The sequence below is a fragment of the Peromyscus leucopus genome, chromosome 3 (genome assembly GCF_004664715.2).
Source record: "Peromyscus leucopus breed LL Stock chromosome 3, UCI_PerLeu_2.1, whole genome shotgun sequence".
Taxonomy (NCBI): Eukaryota; Metazoa; Chordata; class Mammalia; order Rodentia; family Cricetidae; genus Peromyscus; species Peromyscus leucopus.
Window position 1 is genome coordinate 155,582,056 of NC_051065.1, and position 19,846 is coordinate 155,601,901.

General features: G+C 47.3%; 1 protein-coding gene across 1 annotated transcript in view; it reads right to left on the reverse strand.

Moving 5' to 3' along the window:
* Positions 1-10,821: 10,821 nt before the first annotated feature.
* Syn2 (synapsin II) overlaps positions 10,822-19,846 on the reverse strand; it is a 145,075-nt gene continuing 136,050 nt past the window's right edge. The window contains exons 11-13 of the mRNA XM_028863978.2: positions 18,610-18,670; positions 14,513-14,765; positions 10,822-11,728 (exon numbers count right to left, since the gene is read on the reverse strand). Coding sequence (XP_028719811.1) covers positions 11,593-11,728; positions 14,513-14,765; positions 18,610-18,670 — 450 coding nt within the window. The 3' untranslated portion in view covers positions 10,822-11,592. The remainder of the gene's footprint in view (positions 11,729-14,512; positions 14,766-18,609; positions 18,671-19,846) is intronic.

Consider the following 19,846-nt stretch of genomic DNA (forward strand, 5'->3'; position numbering starts at 1 on the left):
GCTGAAGGCCTTGATGATAAGCTGCGGATTGGTGTTTGTGCTCTAGGCTGTGGGGAATTATTCTGGGTATGTGAGTCAGGGATACACAGTGACGAAAGTAGCTCCGGGCTTTATCTGGCCTAACATTTCAGAAAGGACGGGGGAAGCTGACTCCGGGAATAGCAAGCACATCGTGAGGCTATAGTTTGGGGTTTTGAACAAAGACAAGGTTTGCCTTTGAAAACTGCCAACATCAAAGTCCGAAATGGTGGCCTAATTAATGAGTAGCTGGAGATGCAGGTCGTCTGGTTTGGCAAGAATATACTCATTCCATTCCTGGTGCCTGTCCATCCCCTCAAGGTTCAGGAGATCTTGAAGGAGAAGGCATGGCTGGGCTACACTGCCCTTCCAGATGGAAAGTTTCTCGAGGTTGCTCCATGTCCAGTTTTATCACATGAAGATCTAGAATCGTGTTTTCAGACAAAAGTCAAGAAGGCCTGGGTTGGGGTGTAGCTCACTGGTACAGCACATACTGAGCATGTCAGAGCGCTGGGTCGGATCACCAGTGCAAAACCGATCAAAGCTAACCCAACAGGAAAGCCCCTTGGTGCCTGTGGTACCAGGCCGCTCTTTGAGGGGGTTTATTTTGGGGTAGGATGCTTGAAAGAACATCAGATGTTAAAAACAATCCCCTCTCTCAATAATTCTGTTATTGCAAAAGACCACAGTTCTGAGAGAAGCCAAGCTCCAAGGGCAAACCGAAGACAACAAACTGACACAAAGATGTGAAGTTTCCATAAATGCCATTGCCCTGGGTATCCGCCTCACACCTCTAATGCTATCCATTCCCTCCAATCAGTCTCCCTTCATTCCCAAGCCATCTGCTGCAAAGTCATGTTGCAATAACCAGCTCCCAAACTAGCTTTTTGAGAAATCTCACCCACTCAAGGCAAAACTCCAGGGGAGGCCTATTCTTAATACATTTCTGTTGATATTTATCACTCAGCTGTGGTATGAAATACCGATTTCTTACAACACAGGCATGTATTTATCAACCAGATGCCGGCAGCTGTAAACTGGCTGTGGGGGTATTACACCTGCCCACCCATTCTAAGGCCCAGTGGGGCTGTTTTTGTGGTACTGGAAGATCTCGGTGAGTGGGTCCAAGGGTAGAGTGATTGTGCTGCCTTCCAAGCCACTGGCTGAAAAGGTCCTATCACCCAATCTCATGTCAGGGAGGGAAAGTAAAGTCACTTGGCAGAGGAGGGAATGTGTCAACAACTTACCAGAAAGGACAGTGAAGAATCCAAGACAAGGCTCTACCACTCAGTCTTCCCATTGGTCACATCTATTCATTAGGCAAAATCTGAGGGCTATCTGTCTATAACCAGTGCATTTAGTAAATACAAAATAAACAAAAACTGGAAAGAAACAAGGACGCTTCTTTGTCTAGACACACTGGTGCCTTTGGAAATGACAACCTGAGGAGAAAGGATCTCACTGAAGATGTATTTGGCCAACCTATTCCCTTTGTTCCACGGCTAAACGCTGACATCAGAAGTATGAAGACTGGCGTTAGAGCTGTGATACATCTCTAACGTCCTCTTGCTTTTCTGGTGCAGGGGGAGGCATCAAACCCAGGGCCCCACATACTAGACAAGTTCTCTGCCACTGAGCTACAGCCCCGGATCCGTCTTCCTTCACACCAGATATGAATCCATTTCTTTACCTTACAGAAGTAAAAAGAGAACCCAGTAATAAAACTTGAAGGAAACACCACAAATTGCCAAATAATTCACTGGGAAAGAAACCTATGACAGTTCTAAGGAAAAGCCATGTTTCCTTCATATATTCTCAGTATGCTGGAGAAGTAAGGTCCAGCTCTGGGGCCCCTCGTAGTTAAATCATGACCTGTGCAATTCTTTGCTCTTGTCCTAGTTATAACCCACAAGTCTAAAGTCTCTGTTGCCAGAGACTTCCAAGCCCTCCTGGGATCTAATTTCAGCCTCCCTTCCCTAGTTCCCCACAGACTGGTGTTTCTGGTCGCTGCTAAGCCAGGAGGACAGTCCTGTGGCTTCCTGCTAGGGCTGCGTTTTCATGTCTACCTCTGAGCACGTGCTGTCCTCTGCAGGGATGTGTGAGGCACGTGCCGTGATCACAACAATTCTGCAGTCTCATCCCCAGGTCTCGCGGAAGATAAAGAGATGACTGACACCTGAAAGCATCTGAGGGTTAGCATTAACGCTTCGCACTCACCTGTTGTCTTTGTATTTTTGCATAATTCATTTCTAGAGTCCTTTTCTAATCCCAAACTGGCTTGGATCCTTCATTATTATTTTCCTCTCTATAATGCTCCGTCCAACATCAGTCTTCCCCACTAAACCACGTGGTCCACAAGGGCAGAGCCTTTACTTGCTTCATTTCTGGGACCTGGCAGAATAGTAGATATCAGTTTGTATTCTTTGATTAAGCGATCTTAAACTAATCGCTGGATATCTTAGAATGTTAGTTTTTTTCAACGTGTATAGTTGGATGAATTGGGTCATCTTCAAAGTTTTCAGCAGATGGAACTGCTTTGTATGAGTGATTCCTGAAGCTGACTGATATCTGCCACTGGCTACAGAAATGCATACAAATAAACAACCTGTCAGATGCAGTGTGATGCATACATGTGGGAGACTTCAGGATAAGGACATTTTAGTTGTACATGTAGGCAGTGGGTATAACACGTTCACTGTTCAGTTCAACTCTGAAACTCTTTGTAATAAAAATCTGTGGAAGCCAGGCGGTGATGGCACACGCCTTTAATCCCAGCACTCGGGAGGCAGAGCCAGGCGGATCTCTGTGAGTTCGAGGCCAGCCTGGTCTCCAAAGCGAGTTCCAGGAAAGGCGCAAAGCTACAGAGAAACCCTGTCTCGAAAAACCAAAAAAAAAAAAAAAAAAAAAATCTGTGGAAAACAAGGGGTTCAGATGCAAACTAGGCCTTTGGAGAAAAGCTGAAGGAAGAATTCAATGTTAAAAATCAGTAACAGAGCTAGGGCTCAGGTGGTAAAGTGTATATGTTGGACAAGCATAAGAACCTGAACTTGATCCAGTTTTTTCTCAAAAAACAAGGTGGACAATACCTGAGGAACAATGCCCAAGGCTGACTTCTGGCCTATAGGCTCACTGGCACAAGTACACACATGCATCCTCACTCATATAAACACACACACACACACACACACACACACACACACACACACACTAAACATAACTAATAATGGGGCTGGGGAGACGGCTCAGTGAGGAAAGTATTTGCTACAGGTGGTGGTTGGAATAAAAATGGCCCCCATAGGCCCATAGGGAGTGGCACTATTAGGAGGTGTGGCCTTGTTGGAGTGGGTGTGGCTTTGTCGGGGGAAGTGTGTCACTAGGGGGTGGGCTTTGAGGTCTCAGAAGCACAAGCCTGGCCAGTGTGTCACTGTCACTTCCTGCTGCCTGTGGATCCAGATGTAGAACTCCCAGCTACCTGTCCAGCACCACGTCTGTCTGCATGCCACCATGCTTCCCGCCATGACGATAATGGAGTAAACCTCTGAACTGTAGGCCACCCCCAATGAAATGTTTTCCTTTATAAGAGTTGCCCTGGTCATGGTGTCTCTTCACAGTGACAGAATCCCTAACTGAGACTTTGTGCAAGTATGAGGACCCAAATTCAGATCCTTGGCAACCATGTGAAATCTGAGTACCAGGGTGTGCATTTGTAACTGTGCAGGAGGAAATGGGTGGATCCCTAGCTGAACGGGTAAGCTCGAGGCTCAGTGAAGGACCCAATTAGAAATAAAAAAGCATGGGGCCAGTGAGATGTTCAGCAGATAAAGGTGCTTGCCCCCAAGTCTGACAACTTGAGTTCAATCCTCCAGTCCCACATGGGAGAGAGAACTGACCCCCAAAAGTTGTCCTCTGCCCTCCACATGTGCACACACAAGTGAGCACACCTGTCACACTGTGTGTATACACACACATACCACACACACACTAAAAAAAAAATCAGCAAGCGTGGTTAAAATTATGAAAGATGAGATAAAATAGATGGTATATTTTTAACAAAATGGCATGCTCTTTCAAAATATAATTATAAAATTATAAATATTAGAGGTGATGGTATTTCTGAAGAGATTAGAGGAGGGAGAGCCATCATGGGAGAGTAGTTAATGGGGCAGAAAATATTTCATGAGATAGGTGATGTCACAGCTGGGCTTTGAAGGATGCATACAATTCTGAGGCAAAGAGGACGAGAAAAGCAACTTTGGGCTTGGACTTGCCACCGAGCCTGACCAGTTTGATCCCCAGAACTCACATGGGGGACGGGGAGAAATGACTCCTGCAAACTGTCCTCTGACCTGCACATGCATTCTGTGCTTGCACGCACGCACTCAATTTCAAGGTGCTGACCAGAGGGCAGCGTGGTGGTCTGAGCCTATGGGTGAGCGAGCAGACAGAAATGAGGATCTTGATGTTTCTATCCATGTAGTTGTGATTGATGGGGGAGACGAAGCTGTAAAGCGGCACTGATGAAAGTCAAAGATCTCTAAGGTGTGGGGCGCCAGCCCAGGAAGCTTGGAATATACTATCTCACTTCATCTTTACAACACTCACAGGAGCTAGGTGTTAACTATTACCACAGGTGTGGCCAATGAGGAAGCTGCGGTTTAGAATTTAGTCATCTGCCGAGGTTTCACAGCTGGCAAGTGGTAGACCCAGTACCAACACCAAGCCACGGGCCTATAGACTTACTTAACCACTGGACATGCTGTCTCCCCGGGAAATAGAAATTACTCTCCAGAGGGCCTTCAAGACCAAGTTCGGGAGTTTGAACTCTGCTTCCTAAGCCTGGGGATTCACTGAGAAGATTTTCATCAGGAAAATGACAAGGTCAGGATATTTTAGACAGAGTGTGTCTGGTCGAAATGGGTGGAAGAGTACAGCAGGAAGCCCAGTGAAGAGGCTGTGACAGCGGAGGTGTAGACTCAGGCCCTAATATGGAATTCCAGCAGAACAAAAGACGGTCCTTAACAAGACATAACCAGCTCTTTTTCTAACAATATGTGGACTATATGAACAGTTATTTGCTATAATGCTGGTTCATTACCCTACCAGCTGAGCCCTTTGTATTAATGTTAACTGTTCAAACCCAAAGAGTCTCTAGTTTAGGGTTATGGTGTGTCAACCCTAGTGAAACTTTGAAGGCAAAGGGAGCAGCCTAAATTTATTCCAGTCTACTGCCTAAGCTAACCAAGGACCAGGGTGGTTTGAGATCTCCACTTGGGTAGTTCATTCTTTTTGGAGTTGCCTATGGACCTAATCTTGTGGTTTCCTGTCATTATCATGGACCTCCAGAGAGAGTCAAGAACTCAAACCTTTGCTGTCCCAGAACCAATCCAACAGAGCCAAGCCTCCCCTGAAAACTAGATTTAGAACTAGAAGTTTCTCTTCCTTTCTTTCTTTCTTCCTCCTTTCTTTCTTCCTTCCTTTCTTTTTTTTTTTTTTTAAGCAGGGTCATGGAACTTAACCTGGTCTTCTGGAGTAGTTGTGGCTTTATGATGAGAGCTGCCTGGAAGAGTTAGCTGATGGGTGGAAATTCTTATCAGAAAAGATAAGTATGGATATGGAAGTGGCTGAAAATGGCCAAAGAAGTGTTTCTTGGGGAGCATTCATCTACAAATGGGGTGAGACCCCTGTACCAGGTCTCCAATGGTCCCTCCCACCGTGTCAGATCATCACCCTGATAAAAATGGAGGGGAATTAGGGCCCACAAAGTCAGAGAAGAAGAGACATGAAAATACAGCCCGGTGGATGAGTGGATATAGTGTGTGGCTGTGATGGGAATAGCAAATTCTCAAGCTGATGGGTTGAACAAGAGGATCAACCAGAGGGAATGGCTAATTGCATTATTTTTCTACATATTTACAGTCGACAGGCTTGAAGTCCATGGAGACGTACAAGGGGAAACAGAGCATTCAATTATGTGACCCTGTCTTAAAAAAATTCTCACACATTTATGATCACATCATACTTTGAACCTTGCATTCTAATGTAGACCAAACCCTTTGATTTGATTCCCAGAGAGACTGTTTCCTTCAAATACCAATTTACTCCCTAAAACAATTCTTATTGACAATTCCTATTTTCTGTATGTCAAAACTCTGCTAAAATACACACAGAATGCACAGAGCAGTTTATGAAGGAAATCTCTGGATTCCTAGGTTGAAAATTCCTGATCTTCTGAAAGTCACAGAAATTCAAATAATGTACTTACAACAGATCTGAAGGCAATTATTTTCTGTGCCTAGGCAGCACTCTTGCTAGAATACATAGTCTCCCAGAGGGATTGCTTTGGAGGAATCCAAACCATGGTGGGAATGACGGTGTAGGAGGTGTGTCTAAGAATGGGTCCACGGTGAGATGGAGAGATGGCTCGGATGCAAAGCACCTGCATTGCTCTTGCAGAGAACCTGAGTACAGTTCCCAGCTCAGCTAGGAGTTTGATTCACAACTACCTGTAACTCCAGCTCCAGGGCAATCTCAGGTCTCTGGCTTCTTTGGGCACCAGCATTCACATACAATGTGCCCCCCCCCACACACACATACATACACATTTAAAAATAATAAAAATAAAAAATAAATCTTTAAAAAAAAAGCTTTGAGAGGCAAAGCTATATCAGTCTCTGTGAGTTAAGACTAACCTGGTCTATGTAGTGAGTTCTAGGCCAACCAAGGCTACATAGTGAGACCCTCTCTTTAAAAATAATAAAATTTAATGTACTAGTCCATGAGTATCTAATGGGATTTTCATTCCTATACCTGCAAAGGTTGCTGGGGTGTTTGTGTGCATGCGTGTGCATGCGCGTGCGTGCATGTGTGTCTGTGCCTGCGTCTGTGCACTCACAATATATCATTGCCAGCGGGAAGCCTGGTAGCTGCAGCTGCTTCTCCAGGTGTCCACCCTCAACTCTAATTCTCCTTCAACGGCTACAGCCTCAGGTCATTTCAGCTGGGCTTAAATTGCCCTGCTGGCCGGCCCACTAATCTGGGAGCTGGAGAAAGGCACTTGGCTACCTTGGGAGGAGTCATATGAAAGGGGTCTGGGTGCTGACAAGGGTGTTTTTTTTTTTTTAAATAGACAGAGGTGGGATTTATTGTGATGGTCTCAGAAACAGTCATTGTTAGAAGAAGACATTTAGCTCATTGAATCCTTCAACTCACCCAGAAAAGGGAAACTTGAGACAGAAAAGCTAATCACTTGTAAGGTCAAATCAATTAGCCAATAATTAGCAGAGCCTGGATACAAACTAGATTTGACTCAGGCTCTTGCCACGGGCTAACGCTGTCTTCCCACTTCCACCCACCCGTAACCTGCCTTGAGACACCTCTCCTTGGAAACGAAACCCATTCCACTTGTCTCAAGAAGGACATGCTCTGAATGACCATGGAGACAGGATTAGAGCTCATTTACTTCTCTATGTCACTAACTCCCTTTGGGACTGTGGTAAATGTCCTCAGTGACTGGGCCTCAATGTTCTCATCTGTAAAGAGGCGGTAAGACTAGTCGCTGCTTTCAACTGTAAAACTCAGTGAATTCTTTGCATCCACTTCTCCCCCAGCAGACAGGCCTCCCAATCTTGTGGACTCTTCCCAGCTCTCCCCTACCTACTGCGTAGGCTTTTCTGACCTGGAGCTAGACATATGCTCCACTGAGACACGTACAGCTTGTCGTCAATCTTACATTAGCGTAATTCACCTTACTCATTCTCTTTCCATATCTTATCAGAACTCATCTGAATTCCTCACATATTTTAACTCATAAAGTCTTCTTATTTATGAATGAGTCACAGTATATGATTTAATTCCTCCCTGAAGGACAGTTATTTGTTTTCCATGTTTGGTTGTTTCTTTATTTTTCCATGTTGCAACCAATATTCTTCTGTTTGCTTCCTTGTGTACAGGAAGTTTCCAGAAGTGTTCAGAAATGAAGATTCCTAAGGCATAGCTGGGCACTGGATGATGGAAATGATCCCTCACAGTGGTAGGGCCCATACATGCTCACATGAGCAATGTGTAAGTGTAGAGTTTCCCACATTCTCATTGATACTATCAACTTTATTATTTTCCAAGCTGACACCATGATTGCATTCCTTAGGACAGTATTTTTCTAGTCACATCATCTTCCCTGATAATTGTCGATTTTGTGAATGCAGAAACCTTGGGTAACTCAGTTTTATACTGTACTCATGAATTTTGTTGAGCTTAATAAGTACACAATAAAGAATTACCAACAAATACATAATGAACAGAATTTATTCACCTTGATCTGGGAGATGGGGAGCCCTGCAAGGGCAGGGATGAAGTTTTCTGTTTATTCATCTGAATTGAGGATGTCAGAGGGAATTCTAATAAGCCACAGAGAGGTAATCTAATCTGCATGGCAGCCACAGTTGGCCTACAGACCAAAAGCTTATGAATCCACAGCAGATTAGGATCAACCATTTGACCCAACTTTTGATCATTTTATTCACACTCTTCATTGGATGTTTGACTATTGTGGGGTACTGCTTTCCAAGTCTCTGGGACCATCTTCTTTAAATACCAAGAGGTCTGTTTCTCAGTGGGACACCCCACCCCTGGTCCAGATCTATTAGTGGGGCTGGGTAGAATCCCTGTACCCCTTGGACTAGGGCACTGCATGACTATGGTAAATGTTCCTTCCCCCATTCTGTTGCCCCAACAGTCCCTCCAGGGTGACTCATTTTCTAAATAAGCTACTTGTGGTTTTGGTTTTGACATCACATGTGGAAGAATGAGTAATTTTTTAAGAGCCAGAATTATATTTGATCAGAATAAGACACACAGTGCATGTTACTCATGGTTTTAGGCCAATGGGTCAACACTGGTAACAAGTCCACCGACCTCTCACCCCCTTTCCCTCTTGGCCAGGTTTGTATGTACTGTATTATGTGGTTACACTGTGAAAAATGGATAAAAATTCTTTCCCATTGACCCTGAGAGATTAAATAAGATATAGCAAAGTGATTTAGGCCATACGCCCTACTGTGCTATTGCTTGGCTTTCTCTTTGTAGTGTGCATATGCATCTGCATGTGAACACATGTATGTTGGCACACACGCATACATGTGAGCACATGTGGAGGCCTGAGGTTGTTACCCTGGATGTCTTCCTTCTTTGTTCTCCACCTTGCATATTGAGACAGGGTCTCTGTCTGAATCTAGAACTGTTTCAGCTAGTCAGGGTAGCCAGTTTGCTCCGGGATTCCCTGTCTCTGCCTCCCACACACCAGGATGATGGGCAGGCTACCACACCCACCTGGGTTTTTTCCACGAATTCTGAGGATCCAAACTGTGGTCTTCATACTTGTGTAGCAGGTGCTGTACCCGAGGAACCATGTTCAGAGCCCCTATTGTTGGGGTTTAAATCTTAGTTTCACCACTTGACCAACTGGCCGACCTTAAACAAGTTAGGGGATTTTGATATGCTGTCATTTCTTCACACAAAACCTAAGATCTGTGACCCTTCTCCTCTACTGTTTCCCCAGATATATCTTAATTCCTTTCCCATAGTTCATTGGCTTTAGACCAGACCCCTTTGCATTGTGACATCCTCAAGTTACCGTTTACATTGGTATACATCTAAGTTTTGGATCTAACATCTTCTTCGGATCTTCAATTTTCTTATGAAGACACACAAATAGGTATAAAAACAGAATGCATGTGCTGACCTAGGATGCAGGCAGAGGTACAGCACTTACCTAGCATGAGTGAGGTCCTGAGACCCTGGGTTCTATCCCCAGCATAGAAAGAGAGAGGGAGAGGGAGAGGGAGAGGGAGAGGGAGGAGAGGGAGAGATTCCAACTCCCCTTGTCTTTTGTCTGGCTGTCTGTACCCTAGGTAAGTGTACTGTGCAAGGAAGAATGGAAGGATGTCACCCATCAGGTGCCATTCAGTGGGTGAGGTGGGATTTTACTTCTTGTCTTACCTGCCTCAGTCCTTAGACCCTAAAACATGGTATAAATGTGACTCAGAAAGGAGACCTGGTGCCACCGAAATTCATTCTCTGACCTCCTGGAATCCCTGCTTGTGAGCAGGGGTCAGACAGTGGCATTTTAAGGAGTGTTAACTTGTTAAATCGTATCACATGCAGGGAATTATGTAGCTAAAATGTTAACATACTGATTTTTCTTAAACATGTGTTAATGTGGAATTGATCTTCAGAGCATTAGCAGTCTTTGGAAACATCCTCAGAGAATCACAATGAAGTCGGAGTAAAATCCCCCAGAGCCTACCCCAGCAGCAGACCTTCAGGGCTCCTGAGCCACAGCTGTGGGACCACATTCATCAGAGCTGGTTGCTTCTGTCTTGTTGGCCCTACCTTGTGTACGTTAGCTGAGGATAATGATGAAAGATGGGAGAGTGGGTCTAACTTGGCTGACATGCAAGCAGGGGTGTTATGCATATTAGAGTCTGAACTGAGTTAAATGGGCAGAAATGCCAAGCTGTTGACGGAAAGTCAGTGGTTCTAGGGGAGACGGATCCACTGGGGAGCTGTCAGGAGCGTTGGTATGTGATTTAAGGTACAGGCACACATTCTCAACACAGACACATACACCTGCTGTCGCTCGCGCGCGCGCACACACACACACACCACCACCACCACCACCACCACCACCAACAACAACAACAACAACAACAGTAGCTCTACCCTCCTGGACTTTTCACTGCCTATTCACAAACACACCTGCATGCCCCATGTATGTGCTCAACCTAGACAGGGAACCTCAGGGCTGAATCAAATGCCAGTTAATGCTGCTGCTTTTATTACACCAAGGTCTTGACATTCATTAGGTGAGGGACACAAAGGTTGGCGGACTGCTGTTATAGCGGCATGCATTCTCTTCTACAGCACAGCTTTGGGAGGTCAAGGTTACTGCAGCTCACACACCAGGACTGCTCTCCAGAAGGGGAAAGGAGACACTGCAGTCCTTATTCTCTTGTTTCAATGGGCACAAGGAACTTCACCACCACAACAGTGTAGGGAGGGCAGGGTCAGGTGAGTGTGCTTTCCACAGGTGCCACAGGACACCCAGCTTTTGGTGGGGAGTTCCTAAAACTCAGAGCCAATATTACTTCTAGGTAAGTACATTCTTCCCACAGGTAGCACTGACTACAAGGACATGCTGAGTTTTGCATCTGAGCTGGGTTAAGCTGCCAGGAGTCCTCCATTACAGAGGTCCTGGCTTCACAAGGGAGAATAAGACACGATGGCTCTGTCACAATAAGGCCACTAAATTCACAATGGCAATGACTTCAGAATAAAGCTCTTAAGACTACAGGGAAACAGCCCTTTCCTCTCCTGTCGGTCCCTCTCAGGGTAGGCACCTGCCCTGAGACTGTCACCTGGTCATTTCTGGGCTGCACAAATTACTGAGCACAAAGGAGCAGAGGAAGGGCCACACATGTCAAGTCATGGGACATGGCCACCAAACATGGCAGACTGTTGTTGGTGAATGTCTTAGATGCCTTTCCTGGTCGGGCCGGGCGCCCTCGTGTATCTGGAGAGCTAATCTGAAAAGAGGCTGGCAAAGGACTTCCTCAAGCTCCGGATGGTCTCCGCTTTGGCTTCATCCTCATTGGCTGAAGACCGGAAGAAGGAGGACTCAGAGAAGCTGAACGCATTTGTCAGGGACTGCGACTTGCTTGAAGATAAAAACCAGAGAGAACATGAGGAGGGTGTTCCTCGTGAGGCGGTGAAGGGCTGTGACAGGAGGGTGCACAACAAGAACTCCCCACGCCCTCCCCAGGGAGAACAGGGTAGCAGGAGATGGCTGGGAGGGCTGTACTAGGCACTAGGAAGCCCTTGGCTACTTCCTCCTCACTTCAGTGCTGCTGAAACAGGAAGGGATGGGAGCAGTGTGGGGACCAGAGAGAAGGGTGAGAGCGAGAGGGGAAACAGGAAGAATGGGTGACTCAAAGGCTGTGTCTTTCATTTGAGGCTAAAAGTCCCTGATTTCTAAGTACGGATCTAGGCACTGCACACCCTCTTCCTTTGACGAAAGCAGATAGCAGCACTTGTGGGCTCCTGGCCTCTTTTTCATCAACTGTCAAGATGGACTCAACTTCAGAGACTTGATTCTGCCACAGAGTGGCTTCAGGCAAGCCATGTGTCACTCTGGCCCTGGGATTTTCATGTGTGGCATGAAGATTTTGGTAGGATGATGACCTCTGGGTCCTCTTGGTTCCTCCTATTTCTCTCTTATTTCAAAGGAACCTTCAGCTTGATCCACAGAGTCTAATGCCTCTATTTTCATGGTCTTGCATTTACTATTATTTTTAAAGATAGGATCTCATGTATCTCAGGCTGACCTTGAACTCCCTGGGTAGCTGAATATCCCCTTGGACTTCTATCTCCTAAGTGCTTGGTGATAGGAATGTACCACCACACCGTGTTTTATGCAGAGCTAGGGATCAAACTCAGGGCTCTGTGCATGCTAGGCAAGCATTCTGCTGACTGTGCTACATCTCTAGCCTCACGTCCCTGTTCTCATTGTGGTCACAGTCACCCCTGTAGCCTTCCTCAGATGAACCTTGATATGAGGTTTGTGGGATTCGGGGTATATAGGAGTAAAAGAGACTTTATTGGGCCACGATTATTAAGCAATATTATAATGAAGAAAAAAAACCAACCACCCCTCCACACACACACAGATGCACACACACATTTTAAGAACTTATCCTTTCATAGTAAATGAGTCAGAAAGAAAAAAATGGTGAAGGCTGGAGGCTGGGAGGAAGCCACGCCACAATGCAGGAGGAAACGTGAAGTTTGGCTTCCCCTGCGGCCTGGCTTGTCTCTTGACTCCCACTGGGTCTTTCTGGCTCTAGGACTCCTCTGGGACCTCCATCCCTCTCCTAAATGCTGGGTGCATCCAGGAAAGTCCCACCTGTGTGTTATTCTCTCCTCCCACAGGGACTGTGGACAGGTGTCCTGCCTTTCATTAGGGCTGGTGACGAGCCGTAGCATGCTGGGAAGAAGACTTCTGCGTGCACAAACAGAGGGCACCGGGTACAAGCCTCCAGCTCATCACCAGAGGCTGGCTCTGCTCGTCAGCTTCACCCAGAGGTAATGACAACCCCTAAGCTCGCTTTTATACTGGGGCCAGGGCAGCTGTGATGATCCCACTCAGCAAGGACAAACTGCTGAACTGGGGAGGTGACCGCAAGTTGGATATAAGAAGTACTATTGGCTTGAGCAGGAGAACCACAGTAGCCATGCCTCTTCTATTGTGTGTGACTAGAAGACCTGGAGAAGTGACCATCCGGACACTCAAGCCCCAGCTTTGCCACTGATTTAGATGGGTAGCTCTGAGCAAAGTTTTCTTTTGTGTGCACAATTCACAGGTGCTTGCCTGGACTCTGAAAGTCCACGCACAGCCTCTCTCTTGCCCTCTGAAGATTCCCTATTGTCCATCACTTTTAAGCAGTGGTTCTCAATTTTCCTAATTCTGCAACCCTTTAATACAGTCCCTCATGTTGTGGTGACCCCCAACCATAACATTATTCTCATTGCTACTTCATAACCGTAATTTTGCTACTGTTATGAATTGTAATGTAAATATCTTAGGTGACACCTGTGGAAGGGACATTTGACCCCGCAAAGGGTCATATCCCACAGGTGAGAACCACTTCTTTTGACCTACAAGCAGAGTAGGTCACTCCAGTGTCCCTGGAGCTGCTGCTGTGCCTGCTAGGAGTGGTAACAAACAGAGTCTGCATAGCAATATTAAAACTGGCATGCGTGGCTCTGGGGAGTGGGCAGAGCGGGCTGCACTGGGACCACCCTCCCAAGGACAGACAGAACTACTTCTTTCTAAGGGCTCCACAAGTCTCTGTGCAGCAGCACAGTGTGGAGGGGCCTCTGGGCTGACCGCTGAGAATGAGGGTACCAAGGAGGATGGATCTCTTTTGAACTACCAGGTACCCGCTTTGCTACCTACACTTCCTCCAGAAAGGTAAACGCTGAGATAGAGTTAAGCATTCCTCCCTTTCCCTGTGGGCAGCCTTGCTGATTGCACACCCTTGAGTCAGAAGTAGGAAAGGCTTCGGGTTTTTTGTTTGTTTGTTTTTAAGTTCAGGAGACATGCATATGGAAAAAAGGAGTGGGAGTCTCGAGGTAGCACGAGGCTAGACAGAGATGGACTGTTGTAATTCCTCCTGAAGAAAGCGGTGGGTGTGAGCATCCAGCCTAACCTGAGGCAAGATTTAATTTCCCTCTTTTCTCCCTTCCTAAGTCAGTCTAGCCGTTCTTCTCACACACAGCAAAAACCAAACAAACAAAACACCCACAACCGTCACCACCACCAACCCCTCCCCAAGTCATCAACGATCTGTGGCAACCTGAAGGTGGTTCTGTAGCAGGTCAGAGGTCCACAGCCCATGAGGAGGGACAGGAAAGGGGGGAAGGAACTGCTGGGTTAGCTTACTTGAGCTGTGGGTGAGGCTGGGGCTTCTGTGGTGGAGCAGCCTGGGGTAGCTGGGCCTCTGCCAGGGAGTTGCTGCTGGAGGATGCATCTCCGTGGGTGGTGGTGGGGCCGCCCGGCCTCTGAGGAGCCGAGGAAGAGGAAGAAGAGGAGGAGGAGGAAGAGGAAGAAGGTGGCAGTGATGGTCCCGAAGGGAGCCGACGTGGAGGCAGCACCTTGCCTGAGGGCTGCATTCCTTGGGGTTGCCCAGGGCCCCCTAGGTTCAGTACAAGAAAAACTTCATAATTTAACCATATCAAAGGGTTTCCTTAGTAGAATCTCTATCTCAAACGGTGTGGTTAGATCATGGCTAATAGGATAAGTGATATTTTAGGTAGCTACCCAAAGCTCTGAGGGCTGGGGAGGGAGTCCTTAGACAAGACATCATCACTGTTTGCTCCTCCTCAGAGACTCCGCAACTTAGTCACAGCAGAAGTCAGAAGGGCAGGGAAGAAGGCAGAGGACCGGGAAGCCCCACAGAGTGAAGCTCCCTTACAGAGGGCCTCCTGACCAGAGGGCCTCTGCTCTACTTCCTAGAAGTCCTCAAGAAGAAGCCACCTTGCTCTAAGGATTCCTAAGAAACCCCAAAATCTACACAGAAGATGCAGGAGAGAGCAGGAGTCAGAACCCTTGAGAAAATACTCTACCATTGACACTTCCCCCAGAAAGATGACAAGCTTCTCTGGGCCTCAGTTTCCCCAACCATAAACCCTCTAAAGGTCCTACAATTATCTTTTAAAGATAGCAGTTGTTTCAAAGATGATAACGGATGAGAAAGTTGTTCAGAAAGGATTCTGTGCCTTAAGATCCTCAGTGACTGACATTGTCTCCATGGAGCTGCCTTCATCCTGCTCCAAGCCTGCAGGTGTCTCATTACCACACCCATCCCACCTGGGCTTCGCTGGTGCATTAACTCCCACGACCAGGATCAATCCTTTCTTCCCAGGCACTCTTTACCTGAGTGCTATCCTCAAGGGCCCCATCATGACAAACTAACTGCTCAGGTGTGTGGGGAAATTCTCCAGACTTTCAAACCCCAGGTTCCCCCAGGGATGTTGTGGGCACCGTCTGGCAAACAGCCCCCTTAATAACAGCATACCTTTTACCCAGCATGAGACACAGAACCATCAGTTAGATGGCCTGTTGAGAAAAAAGCCCTCCTTTGTCTAGGAGGTGAAGGACAGAAAGTGTGGTTCATACTTTCTGGAAGGGGGTCTGCACTTCTTTGAAGTCAAAAGATGACCCATGGGCACACACTGACGAGTAAAAGTGATTCCTAATTGTCCTGGAAAACCCAGTTTCTCACCTCAATCCCAGAGTCTACACTCATGGGCCTGTCATAGCTAAGACTGGTCCTGTTAGTTTCTAGAAACCAGAACACTCCTATGTCCTCTGCAGAGGCAGAGTGTGCCTAGGCTACTGTGCACCCAGGATTACTAGCTCGTTTCTCTTAGGTGACATGGGCTCCCCTTTATCATCAGTCACCACTTAATAGCAGGGCTTGTTACACATAAAAGTACATATATGTGGGATTCTGCACGTTTAAGGAGTTCAAAGCCACATCGGGTAACTACATGATCAGCCAATTATTTCACGGTAACCAGCTTCTGTCCCCTGAAGTCTGACGCCAAGACTATGCCTTCATTAGCATTGTTACTGCATCAGCATCTCTTTGGGGTGGATAGCTCAGCCTCTTGTATCACAAACCTGAGTGCTTGCCCACCTGTACAGAGGTAATCGAATAGCCAGAAACTTTACAACTTAACACTGAAGACAGATAGAACTTTTCCTTTATTGCACATTGAGCTGTACAAGAGAATCACAAAAGAGAGGTGCTTCGTCACACTTCCGGCATCGGCTGAGCACCTCCCAGCCAGATCGGTACAAAACGGGAGGCGGGGGGACAACATTGGAAAAGAGATGGGAACAGAACACCTGAACAGAAACCCTACACTGTGACAGAAGTGCCCCCCAGGCCACAGAGTTGTCCCTTAGCATGCTGCCGGAGGGCACGTGATAGTCAGGTGATGCTGTCTGCTTGCGTGTGGCAGTGGGAGCGGTCATCCGCTTCTAACCCCCACCTGAGAGGCCCTGGCTGACACCACCCTGGGGCCTGACTGAATTCAAATGGCAACTTTGTATTTGTGGCTCACAAATGTCACATGAAAAGCACCTGGATGTAACACACTGATAACATGCAGAGAAGCAACACCACCATCAGCTCACAACTTGGACAAAAAAAAAAAAAAAAAGTAAAAAACAAAAGTGTATTCCTCCATTCTGAGAAATGTTCGTTTGCTCTCTTCGCGGATTTCTTTAGACTAGGAGGTGTTTGAGGACCTGATTCTTAACCCACCTGAAAGTGCATATATGTATATATTTACAACTGACTGCCTACCATCTTTATCTAAGGGAAGGGTCACAGATGACAACATTCACACTATACACATTTTTCTACAACCTCAGAATTTTCCAGAAACCAAAGGAGAAACCAGGGCATGTGCCCCTTGACTCAGTTACATACAACCGACCCTGCTCACTCCTCAGACCTGGTAGTCCAGAACCTGGCCCTGTCACCATGGAGGTGGGGAATGTAAAAGTCGAGCCAGAAGCATTTCTTCTAAAAGGCAGACTGCTGACAAGAGCCCCCGTATGGGCTGTGGGACTAGAGAAGGCCACTTGGAACCCATTCCAGCCCTGTCCATGGTGAGATGAGGCACTGACCCTCTGGTTCTGGCTTAATTAACAACTATGTCATCTGCTCGAGGCTCCTTGTCAGAAGGAAGGACAGACACAGGTAATGGTTCTCCAAGGTATGGGGCCTCTGTCCAACACACACAGACATCTGCGCCAGATTTGTCCAGAAAGCTCCCTGCTTTGGGTTCTTCAAAGAGGCCAAGACTAAGAACTAAAGAGCTCAAGCCCAGAGCTATGTAGGTAGAGTACCCTGTCAGGTGACAGGAGACATGTCTGATTTGGTCTCATGGTAGGAAGCCTGAGGAATGATCAACTCCGTCTCAGACTGTCAGTCATTCCCTGCACTCTCTGTTCCACACTGCTAGACTAGAATCAGCTCTGTTTACAGGTCAAGCTTTGAGGAATACACAGCAGCCCCAGTTCCACAGAAGCACACATGGCCAGCTCAGGAACAGCAGCCAGGAAACAACCGCAGGCACCGGGATCAACACACAGAGACTAGGAGATCACTTGGATATTGCACATTGGCGGCCCCTTATTAGTTTCTTAACCTTGTAGCTAGTTAATAATCAAAATGAAGGGAACACGGGTCTATAAAATACAGAACACATTCCTGGAAGTTTGTATTTTGTCACTAAAAACACAGGAGCTCTACAGGCACAGCCAGCTTACTCACACAAACTCAAACTGCACCAGATGGTAGCGGATGGGGAAAAAGATGGATGCCTTCAAATTCAACAGATGGAACTATGAAAAGTAGACCTTGAGAAATCTCTTAGAAGTGCTATCTATTTACCCTAGTCATGCAGGGAGGAAGTAAAACACAGGTCACTGAAGATCCCAAGCACTCGTGGAGGTGAGTGGGAGGAGGGGAGTCTGAGCCTGGGGGAGGAGGAGAGAAGCCTGGCTGCCCTGATGGTGGCTGTTTTCCCCCATCTGCCCCAGAGCTCAGACCTCACCCCTCACTGTGTGCCGCTGTAAGACACTGTCAAACCACCCAGAAGACGGTCACACTGGACTCGAGAGGCACGATTCTTTTGTACACTGTTGACAAACAGCCCTGGAACCACAAGTTATACACAGAGGACGTAAAAAGCGTTACAAGCACAAACAGCGACAGGTGAGCTACCAGACAAGCTGACACTGCATAGGAGAAACAGTCCAGTCAGCACTGAGGGGACACAGCCGCGGACCGGCCGGGCGGTCTGCCGCTCCCCTCCCCGCCTTCCTTTCTTTTCTCTTCTTTTTGTTTTTGGCTTAAATTTTCTGCTTTGAAAAAATGAACTACTGATCACTTTAAGAAGCTTGGACTTGTTTTGGACCTACTGCAATGCCATTACAGTCGAGAATATACTGTAAACAACCTTGGGGGGGTGGCCGCTGAGGTGGGGTCTTGCTGGAGTCCGGTTCCTTAAGTGTTCCACTCTGGAAGACAAAAACAAAAAAAGCCGCAAGAGATAAAAAACAAAGTTCCAAGCAAACGCCAGAGAGAAGTGCAGCGGCCAGGCTGCGCCGGGGTCCTGGGATCTGCTCAGAAAGTCCTGACATTTCAGACCTCCAGACCTCCTAGGACCCTCAGCCTCTGGACTGTGGCTGGTTAGGGAGTAGACAGTGTGGGGCTTGGAACTGCTGACAGAAGTCTAAGACATCCTCAAGCCCCCCTTTCATTTCCTTACTGTAGACTTACTCTATTTAGAACTTCAAGTTTGTTCCCACACCACACGGCCTGACATCCAGGTTCACTTTGTATTTACAGGCCCAGCATCTGATGATAGGAAAGCTGCTGGGCTGTACATGGCTCTGGGGGAGGGTAGGTAACAGGGACTGGGGGAGGGTGGGGTAGGTGTGTGAGCTTAGATGCAGCTCCTTTCTGATCAGCATGAACTGTAGGATGGGTTCAGTTGGGGGGGGCTAACTAGGGGTCTGACCATTCTTGGGGATAGGCTGTACCACCTGAGGGAGTGGGCCCTGAAGGAGGAACCGCTGTTAGTTTCTCAGAATCTTCTTACCCAGGAGGAAGGGTAAGATGCAAATACTGGTAAAGTACTCAAGGCCAAGTTGTTTTGCTGCCTCGAACTGCAGAATCATAGTCTGCCCAACGACGTGGCTCTACTCCCACGCTTCCTCTCCTCCCAGCTGGGATTCTGATTATGTCCTGACAGGACCAAAGATGCACGTGACTTGGTTTGTCTCACACTTGTGTTTCAGGCACGTTTGGAGCTTGTCTTCGGTGCACCGGAAACATTCTCTAAAGCCAAGGTGTGCCAAGTGGGCCGATGGTGATGTCAGAGCGCACCTCCCCACCCAGGGCTGGGAAGTGGGCTAAACGTGCCTGCGCGCTGTCTCTCACTCCCCTCTCCCGGCCCCTCACCGTGGCTGGAGATAATCTTCCCACACCAGGGCCCTTTCTCCCCCTGCTTCCCACTTCCCTGGGCTTGAGTCCGGCCATTTCTCTCCTCCAGCTTCCCCTGGCCAGTTCCTAGCTCCTACCCTAGAGGTGCAAGTGTTCCCTTCCCAGTATCTCAGTCTCCCAACAATGACACCCCTCCAGCTGTACAGGACTTTATACAGTAACGGGCGTGACCTCTGCCGTGTCCTGGG